This window comes from Sus scrofa, chromosome 13 (genome assembly GCF_054392235.1).
Source record: "Sus scrofa isolate SSC_HxYL_T2T_F1_AM1 chromosome 13, Sscrofa_HxYL_maternal_Yorkshire_Landrace_v2.0, whole genome shotgun sequence".
Lineage (NCBI taxonomy): Eukaryota > Metazoa > Chordata > Mammalia > Artiodactyla > Suidae > Sus > Sus scrofa.
The window spans coordinates 40225131-40246199 of NC_139395.1; the positions used below are offsets into that span (position 1 = coordinate 40225131).

A 21069-nucleotide genomic window follows, 5' to 3' on the forward strand; every position below is an offset into this window, starting at 1 on the left:
CTAGCCTGGGAACTTCCATATGCCGTGGGTGCAGCCTTAAAAAGCCAAAAAAAAAAAAAAAAGAATCATAATGTGGCTTCTAATCTAAGAAAATATCAAATGTATGCGGATGTTTATATGACCCACCAAATACACACACACAAAAAGACCCAAGCAGATTTCCTGATTTATCTCAGTTGCTGCTTCTACAAAGGCTGCTCTGTTCCTCACGATGGTTTACGTGGCAGGCTTATTATGAGGGAGAGTAAGCGGTATTCCCTTTGTCCATTATTGCTGTAACACATTAACCGCAAACTTAGTGGCTTAACACAGATGTATTATTTTACAGTTCTGAAAGTCACAAGTCCAAGGCGGGTCTCACTGAAGAAGAAACCAAGCGGTTGGCAGGGCTGCATGCCTTCCTGGAAGTCTCCATCTCTTTTCCAGTTTCTGGAGGTGTTACGGCAGGCAGATAGTGAGATGTGAGCAGAGAAGGGGGGGCATGGGGCCAGGTGGCAGAAAATCCCGCATCGTACAAACAGTGGGGTCCATGGGCAAAGGAAAAGCAGGAACCTCCAGAATGACAGGAAACCACACATTTTGGGGTGACAGATGCCCTGGAATCAGACAAAGAAAAGGGGAAAGGGCGGCAGTCTCCAGCGTCTGAATGTAACCTGTTGCTCATTATGTCCTCTTTATAATAAAATCATAAGAAATTTTGCTATGCAGATAAGAAGTACCCATCATGCCCGAAGCCATGATACTTGTGATCAAAGTTACCTAAGGACAAAAATCCCTCCACCTTTTGGGAAGGTGGACCTGGGGTGAAAATTATGGAATACAACTCCCAAACCCCACCTTTCCAGTGAATATCCCACCCATGCAATTGGATTCCCCTTATAACTGACATGCCTCTAAGAGGTGTATTTCTCATTTAAAATCCTCACTTTTCTTTCTCAATTTCCCTCTCATTTCTGAATTTCTTCTGCAACAAGGCAAGAACCTAACCTTCAGGAACAGAGGCTGCCATATCCCTTGGCCTGTAGCTCTTACCTTCTGCCTTCAAAGCCAGCAGTGGCCAGGCAAGTCCTGCTCACAGCGTTTCATGCCACTTTGAAAACATCTCTGCCTCCTCCTTCCACAGTTAAGGACCCCACAATTACATTGGGCCCACCTGGACAACAGGCTAGTTTCCTTATCAGAAGGTCACCTGATTAACCACCTTAATTACACCTGAGACCTTAAATTCCCACCGCCGAGCAACCTAGCGTATACACAGGTTTCAGGGATTGAGATGTGAACTTCTTGGTGGGTGGAGGCAATATTCTACCAACCATAGGCACAAACTCTATAAACACCATCCCTAGCCACAGCACAGGAGAGAACCTACACAAGTGTGTAAAAACTGTGCCCAGAAAAGGCATTTTCAAAATGGGAAGTTTAGTGAATAATAACTATTGATTCATATCTACAAAAATTATCTATTTAACACTGCTTGTTTTATGTGTTCTAAAATGTGTTTTCCACACAAATAGTTCCCAGATTGCTCTTTCTAACTCAGACCTAACCACATCAAATCCTTGGTTAATATTCTTCTTAGGCTCTCAGAGGACAATATATAGAACCTCAACTCCTTGGCAAGGACATAAGGCTCTTCATAGTGTGGACCCAATGCACCTCACATATACCACCGCTCCCCCTTATGCGTCTGTGCAGGTATTCAATGAGCACCTACTATGTGCCAGTCCAGGATCTGACTGCAAGAATACAATGGTGACCAAACATGGCATAGTTCCAGCTTCACACAGTGAGTAATCCAGCTTTTAAACAACTAATCACACAGAACAAGCATAAAACTGCCAACTGTGACAAGAGCTATGAAGGACAGGGTACGTGCGCACCTGTGAGAAAGGCATCTCACCTGTCGAGGACTCCCTGGCAGGTAAACGTGGCAGCAAGGACAAGCACACCCTCCCTTTGGGGGAGAGAACAGGGCAAGTACACATAAGTCCCAACACGCAAAGTGCGATACTTCCAGCTCAGCACAAGTGTGCTTCTCTCCTGGAAGGAGAGCTCATCACCCCACACCCCTGACAGCAGGTATAATACAGAACAATGTGTATTATACACAGAACACATTGCTCTGTATTATACCTATTGAGATATGTCTGCCTCCACAATAAACTGTTTCAGTCTTCTCCCTAATCCCAGCAGTGCCTGAGGACCAAGTGACTGAGGAACAAGACCACCATAAACGTCTCAGCCCAAACCTCCACATGATACCTTCCTACTTCTCTCCCTGACAACCACTCTGCAAACAGACATAGCTCGGGTTGATCCTCGTTATCTCCCAGAAGGAAAATTGATAAATGGATAATAAAAGCACTTAAGAGACCAGGAAACAGACAAAATAATTCCAGTGAAAAGAGAAACAAGAATGATTCATGATTTTTTAAACTAATGTAGCAGAATAAAATCGTTGAATTGGTAAATAGTCAAGAGTTCGTAAACAGAAGGGAAAAAAAGCACTAAACACTAGCTAATTTAATGAAGACAAAATGAAAGAAGTCACAAATATACCAAATCAGGAAGAAGGGCAAATGTCTATGTGTGAAAATATTTATACAATATACTTTAATAAATAATGGATTGGATGATATTTTAGAAAAATTCAAATTTCCAAAGTAAATTGAAGGAAAAAAAAAAAAACCTTGAAAAGCCAGTAACGAGGGGAAAATGTTTATAGTTGTCAAACAGTAAATAAATGAGAGAAATCTCCTGTAGAGAATTCCAAATACTTTATGTAGCTACTCTGCCCTCAAGAAGGTAAAACTTAATCCCCAACTTCTGAGTGCCAGACATGACTAAGGACTCACTTCCAAAGAGTAAAGTATGGAAATGGGGAGGAAAGTAACTTTACAGCCGAGAAACTGACAAATCCCAGCCCCATCGTCAAGGTTAACAGGCTCAGAGAAAGGTCAAGTTGACTGCATGTACTGTGATAGGGTATGATGAAAACAGCACTTCACCTTTGTCGTCTTCCTCCCCCAAACCCAAGACTATCTCACCATGAGGGAAACAAGAGACATGCTTGAATTATGGGACATTCTTCCCAACACCAGTAACACTTAAAATTGCCACGGTCATCAAAAACAAAGAAATTCTGAGGAAATGCCACAGACTAGAGGAGACTGAGACGTGATAAATACATGATCCACAGGAAGGCAGGAAAAAGAAAACAGAAAGAACAAAAAAAAGGTGGGGGGACAAAAAAATAAAACCACAAACTTAATACCTAACACATTAAAAGGTCTAAATAAACAACTGGAAAGACAGATTTGAAGAGTGGGTTAAGAAATAAAAATGATCCAACTGCATGCTGCCTAAAAAACTCATTTAAAATACAATAATAAAGGGAGATTAAAAAGATGAAAAGAGATATACCTTGCAAACACTAATCAAAACAAAGCAGGTATGGCTATATTGATATCAGAAAAAACAGACTTTAGAGAAAAGAAAACTAAATGGAATATAGATATTATGTAATGATAAAATGACATGATGATTCAAATCACCAAGAAAACATAATTCTAAATATGTGTGAGCCAAGCAAAAGAGATGGAAATACAAACCGGGAGATAAGGGAAAGAAATAAACCCACAACTACAATTAAAGACTTCAACACCCCTCTCTCCTCAATGGATCAAATAACCAGAAAGACAATCAGCAAGGATATAGAAGTCACAAGAACCACCAACCAACAGTGTCTAATCAACATTTACACAACTCCAACCAGTAAGAGCAGAATACATATTCCTTTTAAGCATCCACAGAACATAAAGCAAAACAGGCCCATATCTTTGGCCATAAAACAAACCTTGAAAAATGTACAAAAACTGAATGTTGCAGACACAGTATAGCAATGCAGATTTTCTACTTTTGATGTTGTACGGCAATTAAGTATGACTCAACTACTAGGGGAAAAAGAGTGCAGTACAGAGGACCCCTCTGTGCTACCTTTGCAATTTCTTGTGAAATTAAAAATACTCCACAACATAAAGTTAAAAACAGGAGTAGACTTGAAAACTACAGACCAATTTCATATACAAACACTTAGGTAAAAATCCTTTAAAAGTTTGCATATTATGGAGTTCCTGTTGTGGCTCAGTGGTTACGAAACCCGACTAGTAACCATGAAGACGAGAGTTTGATCCCTGGACTCACTCAGTGGGTTAAGGATCTGGCATTGCCGTGAGCTGTGGTGAAGGTTACAGATGTGGTTCAGATCCTGTGTTGCTATGGCTCTGGCACAGGCTTGCAGCTACAGCTCCAATTGGACCCCTAACCTGGGACCTCCATATGCTGTGGGTGTGGCCCTAAAAAGACAAAAAAAAGTTTGCATAATATACAATTTATACAACTTAACAGCAAAAAAGCCAACAACCCAACTGAAAAATGGGCAGAAGACCTGAATAGACATTTGTCCAAAGAAGATATACAGATGGCCAACAAGCACATGAAAAACTGCTCAACATTACTAATTATTAGAGTAATGCAAATCAAAACTATTATGAGGTACCACCTCACACCTATCAGAATGGTCTTCATTAACAAGTCAACAAATAACAAATGCTAGAGAGGATGTGGAGGATTCCTACACTGTTGGTGGGAATGTAAATTGGTACAACCACTATGGAAAACAGAATGGAGGTACTTCAGAAAAGTAAATATAGAACTACCATATGACCCAGCAATGCAACTCTTGGGCATATATCCGGACAAAACTTTCCTTGAACAAGACACATGCATCCATATGCTCATTGCAGCAATATTCACAATACCCAAGACATGGAAACAACCTAAATGTCCATCAACAGAGGAATGGATTAAGAAGATGTGGTATATATACATAACAGAATACTACTCAGCCATAAAAAAGAACAAAATAATACCATTTGCAGCAACATGGATGGAACTAGAGAATCTCATACTAAGTGAAGGAAATCAGAAAGACAAATACCATATGGTATCACTTATATCTGGAATCTAATATAAGGCACAAATAAACCTTCCCACAGAAAAGAAACTCACGGACTTGGAGAAAAGACTTGTGGTTGCCAAGGGGGAGAGGGAAGGAGCAGGATGGGCTGGGAGTCCGGGGTTAATAGATGCAAACTATTACATCTGGAGTGGAAAAGCAATGGGATCCCGCTATTTAGTACAGGGAACTATATCTAGTCACTTGTGATGGAACATGATGGTGGATAATGTGAGAAAAAGAATGTATACCTATATATGTGTGTCTGGGTCATGTTGCTATACAGTAGAAAATTGACAGAACACTGTAAACCAACTATAATAGAAAAATTAAAAGTCATTTAAAAAATAAAAGTTTGTATATTAAATGTAGCACAGCAGTATAAATAATAATGCATGATACCATAACTATTCAGTAGACACATAATGAGCAGTTACTTAACACCTAAGGCTATTTTGTGCCAGGTGACAAGTGAGGCTAGAGAGATAAGCATGGCCCCTTAGTCTCATAGTTTGAATGAGGCAGAAAGGTCTTTGTGAAATTTGAAGGATTGAGATGCACTGAGCCATGCAAGGGACAGGAAAAGAACATTCTAGGGAAAGGGATTAGTAAAAGCAAAGGTCCTGAGGAGGCGAAAAGTAGGCCTGTGCATAACCTATTCAGTAAACTGAGCTGTCAGCATGGTGACAGCACAGTCAGGAAGGAAAGGAGAAGATGACATGAGGCAGGAGAGGGAGCCACAGTCAGATCATGCAGGGTTTGGCATGAGCTCAATTTTAGGATGTATATGTTGAGAAGACACTAAGACTAGAAGGATGCTGCTGAAAGGTTCTTACATAGACATGAAGTGGTGCCAAGTACCCTTTCATATTACATAAAGGGTTTAATTCTGAGACGGAAGAAAAGAAATGGAATTTGTGGTATCTATATGATGTGACATATAAAGATAGAGCATAGGTGTGCTAGACATGAATAAAAGTTTGTGAAAGGACAAGAAGTTATCTAGTATACATGAGTCATTAAACATACCTAAGACATATGGACCCTAAATATTAAGATAATGCTAAAACAGGAAGCCCTAAATATTCAGAATACATGAAGTTTTAACTAAGCCACACACTGGTGACATCTCATTGGGTTCCGTGTGCTTTTTAAGAAACAAATAAAATCCATGGATGGTCAGCAAGTTCACTGTCAAGTACAAACAGGGTCCACTATATAGGCCTCGGTGTCTCACATGGCAAGCACGTGCTGTTGGCCTGAGATACTTTCTGTCGGTGATGCAGCAGAGAGGGTATGGTGGGTGGTGGGGGATATTAACATATCTTCCCCAGGATTCAAGTGGCATGTACTTCACGCTGCTTGCACTGTTTAAAATGTATTCATTTACCCCATGCCTTGCTTCTCACTGGATGTACTTAATTGATTCAATAAATCATGTGATGTGAGATTTTTATTTGGTCTATGATCCTTTATGCTCAATGAGCTCTTGGCTACTTTGGTAGTATATTGGGAGGCGACCACTTTGCCAAGGCAATTACCTACATGACAGTAGGTAACTGAGGTAAATTAAAGATGCATACTATAAAGCCTACACCCAACCACTAAGAGGGAGGAAAATACTCAACTGACATAAAAGGCAGCTAAAAAGGCCAAAATGAAAGAGAAAAACAGAAGGTACAATATAAAACTAGAGGTGGTAGATTTAAATGTGCTAATATACATAAGTACTTTGAACGAGAATGTCCTGAATAACTCAAACAGAAGACTAATATTGTAAGACCGAATAAAGAGGTAAAACCCAACTAATCTATCTCCAAGAAAATATCTTTAAATTTAATCAACAAATTAACCCAACACCTAAATGAATTAGAAAAAGAAGAACAAACAAAAGCTAAAGTCATCAGAAGGAAGGAAATCATAAAGATCAAAGAGGAAATCAATAAAATAGAGATTTAAAAAACAATTGAAGAAATCAATAAAACCAAGAGCTGGTTCTTTGAAAAGGTAAACAAAATTGACAAACCTCTGGATAGACTCACCAGGAAGAGGAGAGAAAAAAGCCCAAATAAACAAAATCAGAAATCAAAAAGGAGAAGTCACAGCGGATACTACAGAAATACAAAAAGCCATGAGAGAATACTATGAACAACTGTATGCAAACAAATTTGACAACCTGGAAGAAATGGACAACCTTCTAGAGACTTACAGCCTTCCAAAACTGAATTAAGAAGAAAGAGATCAACTGAACAGACTGATCACTAGGAATGAAATTGAATATGTCATAAAAACACTCCCTACAAATAAAAGTCCAGGACCAGATGGCTTCACAGGTGAATTCTACCAAAACATACAAAGAAGGAACTTACACCCATCCTCCTTAAACTTTTTCAAAAGGTTGAAGAAGAAGGAACACTCCCAAAGGCATTCTATGACACCATCATCACCCCAATTCCAAAACCAGAAAGAGATATCACCAAAAACAAAAACTATAGACCAATATCTTTTTTTAATCGATTATTTTTATTTCTTTATATATGTATTTTTTCTACTGTACAGCATGGTGACCCAGTTACACATACACGCATACATTCCTTTTTCTCACATTACATGTTCCATCATAAGTGACTAGACAGAGTTTCCAGTGCTACACAGCAGGATCTCATTGCTAATCCATCCCAAAGGCTATATTCTGCATCTATTTACCCCAAGCTCCCAGTCCCTCCCTTTCCCCCTTGGCAACCACAAATCTATTCTCCAAGTCCATGAGTTTCTTTTCTGTGGAAAGGTTCATTTGTGCCATATATCACATTCCAGATATCAGTGATATCATATGGTATTTGCCTTTCTCTTTCTGACTTACTTCACTCAGGATGAGAGTCTCTAGTTCCATCCATGTTGCTGTAAATGGCATTATGTTGTTCTTTTTTATGGCTAAGTAGTATTCCATTGTGTATATGTACCACATCTTCCTGATCCAATCATCTATCAGTGGACATTTAGGTTGTTTCCATGTCTTGACTATTGTGAATAGTGCTGCAATGAACATGAGGGTGCATGTGCATCTTTTTTAAGGAAAGTTTTGTCCGGATATATGCCCAAGAGTAGGATTGCTGGGTCATATGGTAGTTCTATGCATAATTTTCTAAGGTATCTCCATGCTGTTCTCCATAGTGGTTGTACCAGCTTACATTCCCACCAACAGTGCAGGAGGGTTCCCTTTTCTCCACACCCCCTCTAGCATTTGTTATTTATGGACTTATTAATGATGGCCATTCTCACTGGTGAGAGGTGGTATCTTGTAGTAGTTTTGATTCGTATTTCTCTAATAATTAATCAGGGATGTTGAGCATTTTTTCAAGTGCTAGTTGGCCATCTGTATATCTTCCTTGGAGAAATGTCTATTCAGGTCTTTTGTCCATTTTTCAATTGGGTTGTTGGCTTTTTTGCTGTTGAGTTGTATAAACTGTGTGTATATTTTAGAGATTAAGACCTGTCAGTTGCATCATTGGAAACTATTTTTTCCCATCCTGTAAGTTATCTTTTTGTTTTCTTTTTGGTTTCCATTGCTGTGCAAAAGCTTGTCAGTTTGATGAGGTCCCTTTGTATTACTTTTGCTTTTATTTCTGTTGCTTTGGGAGACTGACCTGAGAAAATATTTGTAAGGTTGATATCTTTAAAAATTAAAGTAGGAATTCCTGTCATGGCTCAGCAGAAACAAATCTGACTAGTATCCATGAGGATGCAAAAAAATATGTATATATTAAAGTAAAATCAGGGAGTTCCCATTGTGGCTCAGTGGATCATGTACCCAACTAGCATCTAAGAGGATGTGGGTTTGATTCATGGCCTTGCTCAGTGGGTTAAGGATCTGGCATTGCTGTGAGCTGTGGCAAACGTCGCAGACACAACTGAGATCCCACCTTGCTATGGCTGTGGTGTAGGCTGACAGCTACAGCTCCAATTTGACCCCTAGCCCGGGAACTTCCATATGCCCCAGGTGTGGCCCTAAAAAAGAAAAAAAAAATAGAATAAAATAAAAAAATGAAACCCAAAGGAAATAGGGGGAAAGGGCACAAATTAATGGGGGAAAAAAGGAACAAATCAATAAAACCACAAACTAGTTCTGAAAGAAGGCAAAAATTGGCAGTAAACTTCTAGCCAAGAAGGAAAAAAAAAAAGATTCTCGACTTCTCATTGCTATTCAAATAAGCAATATCAGAAATAAGAAAGAGGCATCACAACAGATTCTCAAATACTTAAAGGATAATAAGAGAGTGTCATGAACAACTTTATGTCAACAAGTCTGACAGCTTAAATACAGTATACAAATTCCTGGAAAGATATCAAAAAGAAATAAACTGAAAAACCCTACATCCATTAGAAAAAATGAACTTATACCTTAAAAACTTCCCACAAATATAACTTCAGGCCCAAATGGCATTGCTGGTAATTTTTACTACACATTTAAGGAAAAATAATACCAATATAAAAAATTATTTTTCCAGGAGTTCCCGTCATGGCGCAGTGGTTAACGAATCCGACTAGGAACCATGAAGTTGTGGGTTTGGTCCCTGCCCTTGCTCAGTGGGTTAACGATCCGGCGTTGCCATGAGCTGTGGTGTAGGTTGCAGACACGGCTTGGATCCCGCGTTGCTGTGGCTCTGGCGTAGGCCGGTGGCTACAGCGCCGATTCGACCCCTAGCCTGGGAACATCCATATGCCGTGGGAGCGGCCCAAAGAAATAGCAAAAAAAAGACAAAAAAAATTATTTTTCCAAAAACTTGAAGAGAAGGGAACATGTTCCAACTCATTCCTTGGGGTCAATTATTACCCTGACACAAAAAAAATCAGGAAAAAAAAAAAAAAAAAAAAAAAAAAAACAAGAAAAAAAACCCAGGAAAACAATAGACCAATATCCTTTATGAACACAGTCACAAGAACATTTAAAATTTTTACCATGTCAAATCCAACATAATAAATAAAAAAATAACAGAGCATGATCACATAGGTTTTAACTCCAAGTGGCAAGATTGGTTTAACATACAAAAATCAATCAATACATTCACCATATTTTTCAAAAATATATAACAATTACACGATCACTTGAAGAGATGCAGGAAAAAAATCATCACTATGAAATCTCTCAGCAAATCAGGAAGGAAAGAGAATTTCTCAAGCTGCTAAAGGATTCTAACAAAACTCTACAGCTCACATCAGACCTAATGCTTTTTCCCTAGGAGAGAGTGAGCACACTCAATAAAAGAAACCAGGGGTTCATTTAAAAAGAAAAGAGCCCATCCCTTATTACTTGACATATAAAATTCAGGAAATGCAACCTAGTCTACAGAGACTGAAAGGAAATTCATAGTTTTGAACAGAGGAATGGAGGCAGGGAGGGATGGACTGATTACCTACAGGCACAAGGAAATTTTGGAGATGATGGATCTGTTCATTATCTTAAATGAATATATATGTAAACACTCATCAAATTACACATTTGATACACGTAGCTTATTGTTTATCAATACAGACAATAAACAATATATAAAGATACAGTGGGAGTTCCCGTCGTGGCGCAGTGGTTAACGAATCCGACTAGGAACCATGAGGTTGCGGGTTCGGTCCCTGCCCTTGCTCAGAGAGTTAAGGATCCAGCGTTGCCGTGAGCTGTGGTGTAGGTTGCAGATGCGGCTTGGATCCCGCGTTGCTGTGGCTCTGGCATAGGCCGGCGGCTATGGCTCCAATTCGACCCCTAGCCTGGGAACCTCCATACGCTGCGGGAGCAGCCCAAGAAATGGCAAAAAGACAAAAAAAAAAAAAAAAAAGATACAGTGAATGAGTGATAAATATGGCGTTTCAAGTCACCATAATGATAGATTACATCAACAAACACCTTTGAAACAACAACTTGGTGGTGGTGAGAGAAAAGCTGGATTTGTAGTCATTCCTCACAACAATGTTATTAATCATGAAATGTGCGGCATAAAAGATGGATTAATAATTTACAACCTTGTTGAAGAGAACTTCTTTCCAAAGCATGCTGGAAAACACAGAAGCTATAAGCAAAAATACTGATAAACTTGATAGTAAAAAACATACAGGTCCAAGTATAAACAACTGACAATGTAAAAGATCAGTAATACTCAGTTGTGAGCATGGCAAGTCTGGTGTTGTTTTATACTACCACTCGGTGTGAAATTTCATATACCACTTTGGAGAGTAATATTAAAATATAGAAGATGCACATACTTTGGTGTAATAATGCAATTTTCAGGAACTTATCCTGTAGAAACTCACATAGATGTGAAAAGATGTGACAAAGATATTCTCTGTTCAGGGTTGCTTATATCAGCAAAAAGCTGGGGGAAAAAACTTGAAATGTCCATCAATGGAATTGGCTAAATAAATTATGCTAATACAAAAGATATATCACATGACCTTTAAACAGAAAAATTTTATACTCAGACACACACACACACACACTGCTGCCATGGACATTATAAAGTAAGAAAGAAACAAAATATATCACTTAGTGGATATAATACATACAAGGAAAATAATGAGAATAAGCATCAAGCTGTAGGCTGCGATATTAGAGAAGACCATCATGTTCTATGGTAGACATTTCTGTACCGTTTGAACTTTTTTACAAGTATGTATCATTTTGTTATCAGAAAAAGTAAACCAAAAAAATCCTATGTAATAACTTGTCTTTACTGGTTTCTCATCAGTCTTTCCCCAATTTGGTACCTCTAATAAATACAAAATGCAATCTCACTTGCTAGAGCTATTTAAAAAGCTCTCCTTTCCCCATAAATCTGTAAACTGCTTTAGTGCATCAGATTTCCTAGCTCGGCCTGAAAATCCTTTGCAGCTCTGGGTAAGTGCATAAATTCTGCTTTTTCTTGCCATCCAAGAAAAGAAGTGCAAAGAGTAGCCAAAGAAAATGCTAATAGATGTTTGCTGATTTATTTAATCAAAACTAGAAACTTTTTACTGATATTTCCACATTCTTAAAGAAGTAGGTATCCTCAATTATTTTGTTCCTTAGTAATTTTACGACCCTACCATTACTGAAGAATCGTGAGAAAAATAATATTGAGAATGAATAATCACTGATTTTGTACTTGGCTCTTCCAGTAATTCTTTATATGCACCCACGAGTCATTTTTCTTTGTTCCATCTATCAAGGGACTCTAAACACATAGGGCTTAGGGTAGTGAGAAGAGCAGAAGAGCAAGGCATTTTTAACACAAGCCTGAACCAAAGCTGACCAATGGCCAATGACTGGGCAGTCTGAGATATTACAGATTTAGAAGCAAAACTGAGTGTTACTACTAGTCATGGCCAAAATTCAGGGGAGCCATAACCACACCGCCTTTTCTGAGTACACGTCCTGAAGAACCCTGCACCTTCCTACCGTTTTGTCTTGCAATTCCATCATCAAGAGGACAAAGGTCAACCGTGAGTGCAATCTAGGAAGAAAGGGTCTAAATACAGTAGTCATGTCTCGCCTCTCTCAAGGGGTTCACTAATAAATCAAAATGTAAGGAAATGAAAAGAGCAGGGAGGACCACGTGCCAGCAGCAAATGCTGTTGTACCACAAGTAAGCGTTTCTTTCTCAAGTGAAACTCACAATGTAACTGAGGATATAAGACAGGAAGTCACCGACTGCAGCACTACCCGATAGAAATATAATGCAAGCCATATATTTTTAATTCTGAAAGAATTGTTTTTAAAAAAGGCAACATAAAATTCATTTTAGTAGTATTTCACTTACCCCAATACATCGAAAATACTGTCATTTCAATATGCAATCAATATAAGAAAATTAATCAACGACTTTACATTCTCTCTCTTCTTGGAAATTTGGTATGTATTTGATACTCAGGGTGCATCTCAATTCAGACCAGCCGTATTTCAAGTGTTTGCTGCGCTTTATATGGCTACTGGCTACCACATTTAAAAGTGCAGGTCTACAAAGAGGTAAAGGACCTATATGCCGAGAACTATAAAACTTTAATCAAAGAAATCAAAGAAGATGTAAAGAAATGGAAAGATACTCCATGTTCCTGGATTGGAAAAATCAATATTGTGAAAATGGCCATACTACCCAAAGCAATCTACAGATTCAATGCAATCCCTATCAAATTACCCAGGACATTGTTCACAGAACTAGAACAAACAATCCAAACATTTAGATGGAACCACAAAAGACCCAGAATCGCCAAAGCAATCCTGAGAAACAAAAACCAAGCAGGAGGCATAACTCTCCCAGACTTCAAGAAATACTACAAAGCCACAGTCATCAAAACAGTGTGGTACTGGTACCAAAACAGACAGACCGACCAATGGAACAGAATAGAGAATCCGGAAATAAACCCTGACACCTATGGTCAATTAATCTTTGACAAGGGAGGCAAGAACATCAAATGGGAAAAGGAAAGTCTATTCAGCAAGCATTGCTGGGAAACCTGGACAGCTGCATGCAAAGCAATGAAACTAGAACACACCCTCACACCATACACAAAAATAAACTCCAAATGGCTGAAAGACTTAAATATACGACAGGACACCATCAAACTCCTAGAAGAAAACATAGGCAAAACACTCTCTGACATCAACAGCATGAATATTTTCTCAGGTCAGTCTCCCAAAGCAATAGAAATTAGAGCAAAAATAAACCCATGGGACCTCATCAAACTGAAAAGCTTTTGCACAGCAAAGGAAACCAAAAAGAAAACAAAAAGACAACTTACAGAATGGGAGAAAATAGTTTCAAACGATGCAACTGACAAGGGCTTAATCTCTAGAATATACAAGCAACTTATACAACTCAACAGCAAAAAAACCAATCAATCAATGGAAAAATGGGCAAAAGACCTGAATAGACATTTCTCCAAAGAAGATATACAGATGGCCAACAAACACATGAAAAAAATGCTCCACATCGCTGATTATAAGAGAAATGCAAATCAAAACTACCATGAGATACCACCTCACACCAGTCACAATGGCCATCATTAATAAATCCACAAATAACAAGTGCTGGAGGGGCTGTGGAGAAAAGGGAACCCTCCTGCACTGCTGGTGGGAATGTAAACTGGTACAGCCACTATGGAGAACAGTTTGGAGATACCTTAGAAATCTATACATAGAACTTCCATATGACCCCGCAATCCCACTCTTGGGCATCTATCCGGACAAAGCTCTACTTAAAAGAGACACATGCACCCACATGTTCATTGCAGCACTATTCACAATAGCCAGGACATGGAAACAACCCAAATGTCCATCGACAGATGATTGGATTCGGAAGAGGTGGTATATATACACAATGGAATCCTACTCAGCCATAAAAAAGAATGACATAATGCCATTTGCAGCAACATGGATGGAACTAGAGAATCTCATACTGAGTGAAATGAGCCAGAAAGACAAAGACAAATACCATATGATATCACTTATAACTGGAATCTAATATCCAGCACAAATGAACATCTCCTCAGAAGAGAAAATCATGGACTTGGAGAAGAGACTTGTGGCTGCCTGATGGGAGGGGGAGGGAGTGGGAGGGATCGGGAGCTTGGGCTTATCAGACACAACCTAGAATAGATTTATAAGGAGATCCTGCTGAATAGCATTGAGAACTATGTCTAGATACTCATGTTGCAACAGAAGAAAGGGTGGGGGAAAAACTGTAATTGCAATGTATACATGTAAGGATAACCTGACCCCCTTGCTGTACAGTGGGAAAAAAAAAAAAAAGTGCAGGTCTAGGGGGAAAATTAATGAACAGTCCTGGCAATGAGATGAGTGCAGAGGGAGAGGCTCACATAAGCAACAAGAGTTACAGACCTTCAAAAGACAACACTGCCCCTTTTTTCAGTATTATACTAACTCTTTTCAAAATTTGATCCATTGTTTAGTTCCTCTTGATTCTCCCTCTTTACACCTTACTGGACCACACCTCTCTCTTCACTTGTAACTCATTCTTGTTGAGGTTTCACTTAATGCTGTGCCCTAATTTTACCCTTACTTCTTCACAAGTCTCTTTCCACAGAATAAAATCAAAAAACACAAAAGCAGAGTTCGCATCGTGGCTCACCGGCTAGCACACCGGACTAGCATCCATGAGGACGTGAGTTCCATCCCTGGCCTCACTCAGTGGGTTAAAGATCCAGCGTTGCTGTGAGCTGTGGTGTAGGCCAGTGGTTACAAGCTCCAATTGGACCCCTAGCCTGGGGACCTCCATATGCCGCGAGTGTGGCTCTAAAAAGACAAAAAAAAAAAAAAACAACAAAAAAAAACCTTAGACCAGGCAAATACATTATTTAATGTCTCGTCACTTTCTACTTCTATGCTTTGTAATGAGACCACCTCCTTACAAAGAAGGAAGAGTATCTGTTTCCTCAAAGTGAAGCCCAGAAACTAATAGAGCAAAACCAGAAATGAGAATGTCAATGATAAAACTCAAGATTCCACTGGCCTGGAGGAAGCCTTATCTATGCTGCAAACTCCCAATGTTCTGTGATTTCCCAGAGAAATCCTAAGCTCTGGTTTAGCATTTCTTTAAAGTGGGTATAACGTAGAGTTTTTATCTTAATAAAGTCCATCTTCTTTCAAACCAATTGGGCTGATTATGCAGAAACTAGTTATGCTTCAGCTCAAGTTTACTGATAAAAGTTTATATTGCTTAGCTTCAACCCATTAATTCAGCTAACCAGATAACATGGAACTGATGAGATCAAAGCCATTAGTTCAGTTGTGATATGGGTAACTCCACTTCATTTAATCTACTGTCAATAGATTGCCCAAGCCCTAGAGAGTATATGCAAATATAAACTTATGACACAAGCCACTAAGAACAGGTCTGTGCAAATCCATTTCCTCCCCCACTCCACCCCCACCCTTGCTGAACAAAACACCTCAAAGTACATACTTTAATGGCAGTAACTTTAGCAGCGTGTAAAATCACCTTCGTATATAACAGGAATTGTTATAGAGCTCCATTTTACAATCTACAGAATCCATGATAGGTGTCCATGAAGACTGAAGAATCAGATTCATCCCCTGCATACATTAAGTATTCCTCATATAACTTTTAAAGTACTTTCCTAAATCAAGCATTTTGAAATCAAACCATGTTTTCTATTTTAGAAATGCATGCTCATGCGCAGAAAATTAACGGCATACTGGATATAAGCATGCAGATCCTTAAACTTATAAGGAACTTGTCATTTTAACACACCCTAAGAACCAATTAACGTTAGGTGGGTTATAACTAGAATGGAGCAAAGTAATTTTAAAGGCCTTGATGAATGGTCAAGATTGGAAACATCCCTTAAATGTAATATGGCTACCTATACGTACTACTTTGGAATCTCAGTGATTAAATCCTTTAGGCTCCAAAGGCCCATAAAAGACACTCTTTTCTAAAGACAGAGATGACTTGAAAGATTTACTCAAGTTTACTTCAACCGCTATCCTTGAGAACTGTTGAAACAATATAATTGTCAGCCTAGTGCATTGCTAATCCCATTTTTATTGTTAACATTTGCCAATGAAATTGCTCTTTAATTGTTTGTTGTGGAATAGACGCATAAAATAGCATGACAGCAATATTTTGGCACATATTGGAAAATCTGTTATGAATATAGATTTCCCCCCAATAAAATACAGGTTGCCCATATTACTTGGCATTAAAATGATTCATGGAAGTAGGCCAAAACATCAACCACTGAAATAAAATGAGCGATTAGAGTGATAGCAAAATCCAAAGGCTGATCCATCCAAATTCATATTTAAGATACATTAAAAAGCAACATCCACTCTTTGGAAAGTGGGAAGGGAAGAAAAAGAATGCCTTCCATCCTGTTCATCCAGCAACTTTGCACTCAAATATCAAGCCATGAGGCCCTTCTATGACTGACTTTCCTCAGGACCCCGAATATATTAGGCAGATCCAAACTGCCTTAGTGTCACAGATCCTCAAGTCTGCGTATGGAAATTCATGCAGCTGTCTGAGCCTCCACTCCTCTCCCAACACAGCTACCTTGTGTTGCCAGTGACAAGGCAGTGCCCAACTGCTGTGACAGCTCCTTTTTGTAAGCTATCAGCTACCTGGTTTTCCCCACCGTGTGGCCTGTCAGGCAGGAGTGGGGAAACTTGCAGCTAGAACCCATGATGAAAAACATTCTGCCTGCTCTCTGCCCAAAATATAGTACTAGAACTTCTGGGCTTTTATATCAGATCTCTGAGACCCTTGTCTCTTTTAAGCTCCCTTCCCATAGTTACTTTGGCTGATCTTAAAAGCCTGGCTAATTGTGATTTGCAGACAACTCCCAGAATTCAGCTTTCAACCAGTTTCAAGTTTCCAGTATAAGCCTGATTCTTTCCTTGGACCCATCACATGGCTGGGCAGCCTACCTCCTCATGGCATATAGCCCCAACAGCAAAAGGGCTCAAACAGATTTTAGGTAAAGGATCCTGATTTTTTTTTGGACACACCCACAGCATGAGGAAATTCCTGGGTCAGGGATTGAATCTGTGCCACAGTAGTGACCAGATCCCTTTTTTTTGGGGGGGGGGGCTCTTTTTAGGGCCACGCCTGAGGGCATGAGGAGATTCCCAGGCTAGAGGTTGAATCGGAGCTGTAGCTGCCAGCCTACACCACAGCTACAGCAATGCTGGATCCTTAAGCCACTGAGTAAGGCCAGGGATCAAACCTGCATCCTCTTGAGTGCTAGTCAGATTCATTTCCACTGAGCCACAACAGGAACTTCTGACAATGCAAGATCCTTAACCCGCTAAGCTGCCAGGGAACTCCAAGGATCCTTTTTTTTTTTTTTCCACTTTTTAGGGCCACACCCATGGCATATGGAGGTTCCCAGGCTAGTGATCTAATTGGAGCTACAGCTGATGGCCTACATCACAGCCACAGCAACACCAGATCCGAGCCGTGTCTGCGACCTACACCATAGTTCACAACAACGCTGGATCCTTAACCCACTGAGCAAGGCCAAGGATCGAACCTGCAACCTCATGGTTTCTAGTCAGATTCATTTCCGCTGCACTATGACAGGAACTTCAGATCCTGATATTTTTAATTTTAATTTTTTAATTTGATTTCAGCTCAGTTTATGTACAATATTATTTAAGTTACAGGTATATGATACAGTGATTCACATTTTTAAAGATTATACTCCATTTATAGTTATTGTAAAACCTTGGCTATATTCCCTGTGTTGTACAGTATAGCCTTGTAGCTTATTTTATACATAATAATTTTATCTCTTAATCCTCTCCTCCAATATTGCCCCCCTCTCCCCACTGGTAACCACTAGTTTATTTGGAGGATCCTCATTTTGAAAAGCCTAAATTATTTGCAAAGCCAACAAATATGAAAGAACAACAGCATAAAGCCCTTCAGGATCTGATCCTAAACTGCTCACTCCCTACCATCTCTCCATCACCCTGATCCAGGCACATTTAAGCACCCACCATCCCCTAAGTTGGAATGCTCCTCATAACAGCCCCCTCTAGGCCCCATTCAAAGGTTACTTTTTCTCAGACTCCCCTCCCCACACTGAGCAGAGCTGATCACGTCCTGTCCCTGGAACTCACAGTATTCTCTTTCTCCCTCAATAAAGCTCCTACCAAACAGGACATCAAATTCAGACCTCTGCTGCCTTCATCTTCACCTTCCTCCAGGCCTGCAGGAAAGACACAGCAGTTGGCCACAATTCCAGCACCACCACAAGAGGCAGTTTTACTTTCTTAACAGAAAACATCTAGGAGAGGATACATTGCTGATAAGAGCATATCATAGGAGGAACTCTAGAAAAGAAGGAAGTTATAAAGTCCATCATCAGGCTTTAAGTATATCAAACAGAAGATGGAAAAGAGTTATGGGCTAAGAGTAAAGAAAAACATCAAGAGGTCACAATGGACCATGAGTTGAAAAAGTCAAATGCTGGGGGGAGGGGGTTGTTTGTCCAGCTGGAGTGTTTTGGGCTTTCATGTGGAAGTTCCAGGGCCAGAGATCAAAGCCTCTCCACAGCAGCAACCTGCACCAAAGCAGAACCCAAGTCACAGCACTGACAACACAAGATCCTTAACCCGCTATGCCACAAGGGAACTCCTTTTTGTTGGGTTTTGTTTTGTTTTTTTAATGAGTGGTTATAAGATACAAACAGCAAACAATGGATCCCATGCAATCTTTTTTTTTTTTTTTTTTTAGATTTTATGGCTGCCCTCGAGGTATATGGAAATTCCAGGGCCAGGGATTAAATCTGAGCCACAACAGTGGCAGTGATGGATACTTTAAACTACTGTGCCAGGCCAGGGATAAAACCCACACCCCCACAGCATTCAGTCGGATTTTTAATCCTCTTTGCCATGGCAGGATCACCAAAGGTTAGGATGAGAACTTTCTTCCAGTTACAAAAAGAGCTGTATAGACCTTAGCAGGTCAGAAGCCCTCCTGCCACAGCAAGGCCTGAGTCACATGCATGAGTTTAAGGCTCACTCTAGCCTTATGTCTCATTCTGATCAATCCGTTGCTAGAAACAGCTATGTATACGCTAGACAGCACCTAGGCCCTTGAACTTAGAAACCAAATCTAACTGAAGTACATACTGTGCTTCCTTTAATCTAGGAATCCATCGGTTCTATAATACACCATTATTTTATTAAGCACTAAGAAAGAAAAATGCTGCCAACTAAATTATGACATGGCTTCTTATTACTTAGAATTTTCATTTTATTTTTATTGAAAGAGCTCTTTTAAACAGAGTCAGACATATTTTTATAATATATCACTCTGGGGCACTAATAAAAAGAAAAATAAAAGTGAAATGAATTGGTTAAGGCAATGACAACCAGGTCACCTGGCTGAAAGCAACTGTAAAATGTCATCAGTTTGGAAAGTGCAGCCTGGTTTCAGAAATGCTAAAACTGAAAAAAAATGTACAGCAAAGAATCAATAAAATATTTTGTCTGGCTTGGTGACAAAAATTTAGAAAGGGCAAAGTAATAGTTCACAGTATAACTGCTACAAAGATTTCACTGATTAAAAATGTATTTATACAGAGAAAAATTTGAGATTATCTAACTCAAGAAAGACAGGAGTAGAATAGGGATTCAATAATATTCTTTGGACTTCAAAGAGCCCTCTCCCAAAAAGCAGTCATTTCCAAATTCTGTTCTTTTCTTTTCTTCCCTCCCCCCCTTCCTTCCTCCCTCCCTTTCTTTTTTAGCAGCAGGGCCTCTTTTTAAAATAAGAGCCTACAAAAAATTTGAGTATGGACCTGTTCTGACTAGAGGAAAAACCTCATTCCAGAAATGCATCCAAGTCATAGGGCTCAGGACCAGCTGAAATCCTGACCTAGAGAGCATACGGCACCTCTAATCATGCCCTGCGACAGCTATGACATAATGACAAGGGTTTAAATGGTGGCATTAATCAATTAAACACTTGTAAAATATGAAGCCTTGTTAGGTGCTTATTACACAAAGATTCATCACGTATGGAGGAGACTTGGTAACCTACAAGGAAGAATTTTTCATGAATTGGATTTGAGAACTTGAGATGATCACCAAAGGTTAGGATGAGAACTTTCTTCCAGTCACAAAAAGAGTTGTATAGACCTTAGCAGGTCAGAAGCTCTCCTGCCACAGCAAGGCCTGAGTCACATGCATGAGTTTAAGGCCCACTCTAGCCCCAGCTCTCATCTGGCTGTAACACCAATTTCTTTTTCTTTTCTTTGTCTTTTATCTTTCCTTTTTTTTTTTTTTTCTTTTTCTTTTTAGGACTGTATCTGCGGCATATGGAAGCTTCCAGGCTAGGGGTCGAACTGGAGCTGCAGCTGCTGATCTGTGCCACAGCAACAGCATGCAGGATCCCAGCCACATCTGTGACCTACACCACAGCTCATGGCAACGCCAGATCCTTAACCCACTGAGCAAGGCCAGGGATTGAACCCACATTCTCTTGGATACTAGAGATTGGATACTAAAGTAGGGTTCTTAATCCTCTGAGCCACAG

The 21069-nt window shown here is 39.5% G+C and overlaps 1 protein-coding gene across 28 annotated transcripts in view; it reads right to left on the reverse strand.

Annotated features, from left to right (window-relative positions):
* Positions 1–21069, reverse strand: part of ULK4 (unc-51 like kinase 4) — a 540161-nt gene that overhangs the window by 279365 nt on the left and 239727 nt on the right. For 5 of the 28 annotated variants that reach the window (XM_084987833.1, XM_084987832.1, XM_084987827.1 and 2 more), the window contains one exon: positions 18119–19090. The exons of the other annotated variants lie outside the window; for them this stretch is intronic. In XM_084987833.1, the coding sequence (XP_084843959.1) occupies positions 19067–19090 (24 nt within the window). In that variant the 3' untranslated portion in view covers positions 18119–19066. Of the gene's footprint in view, positions 1–18118; positions 19091–21069 lie in introns of those variants that run through there. 28 annotated transcript variants of the gene reach the window in all.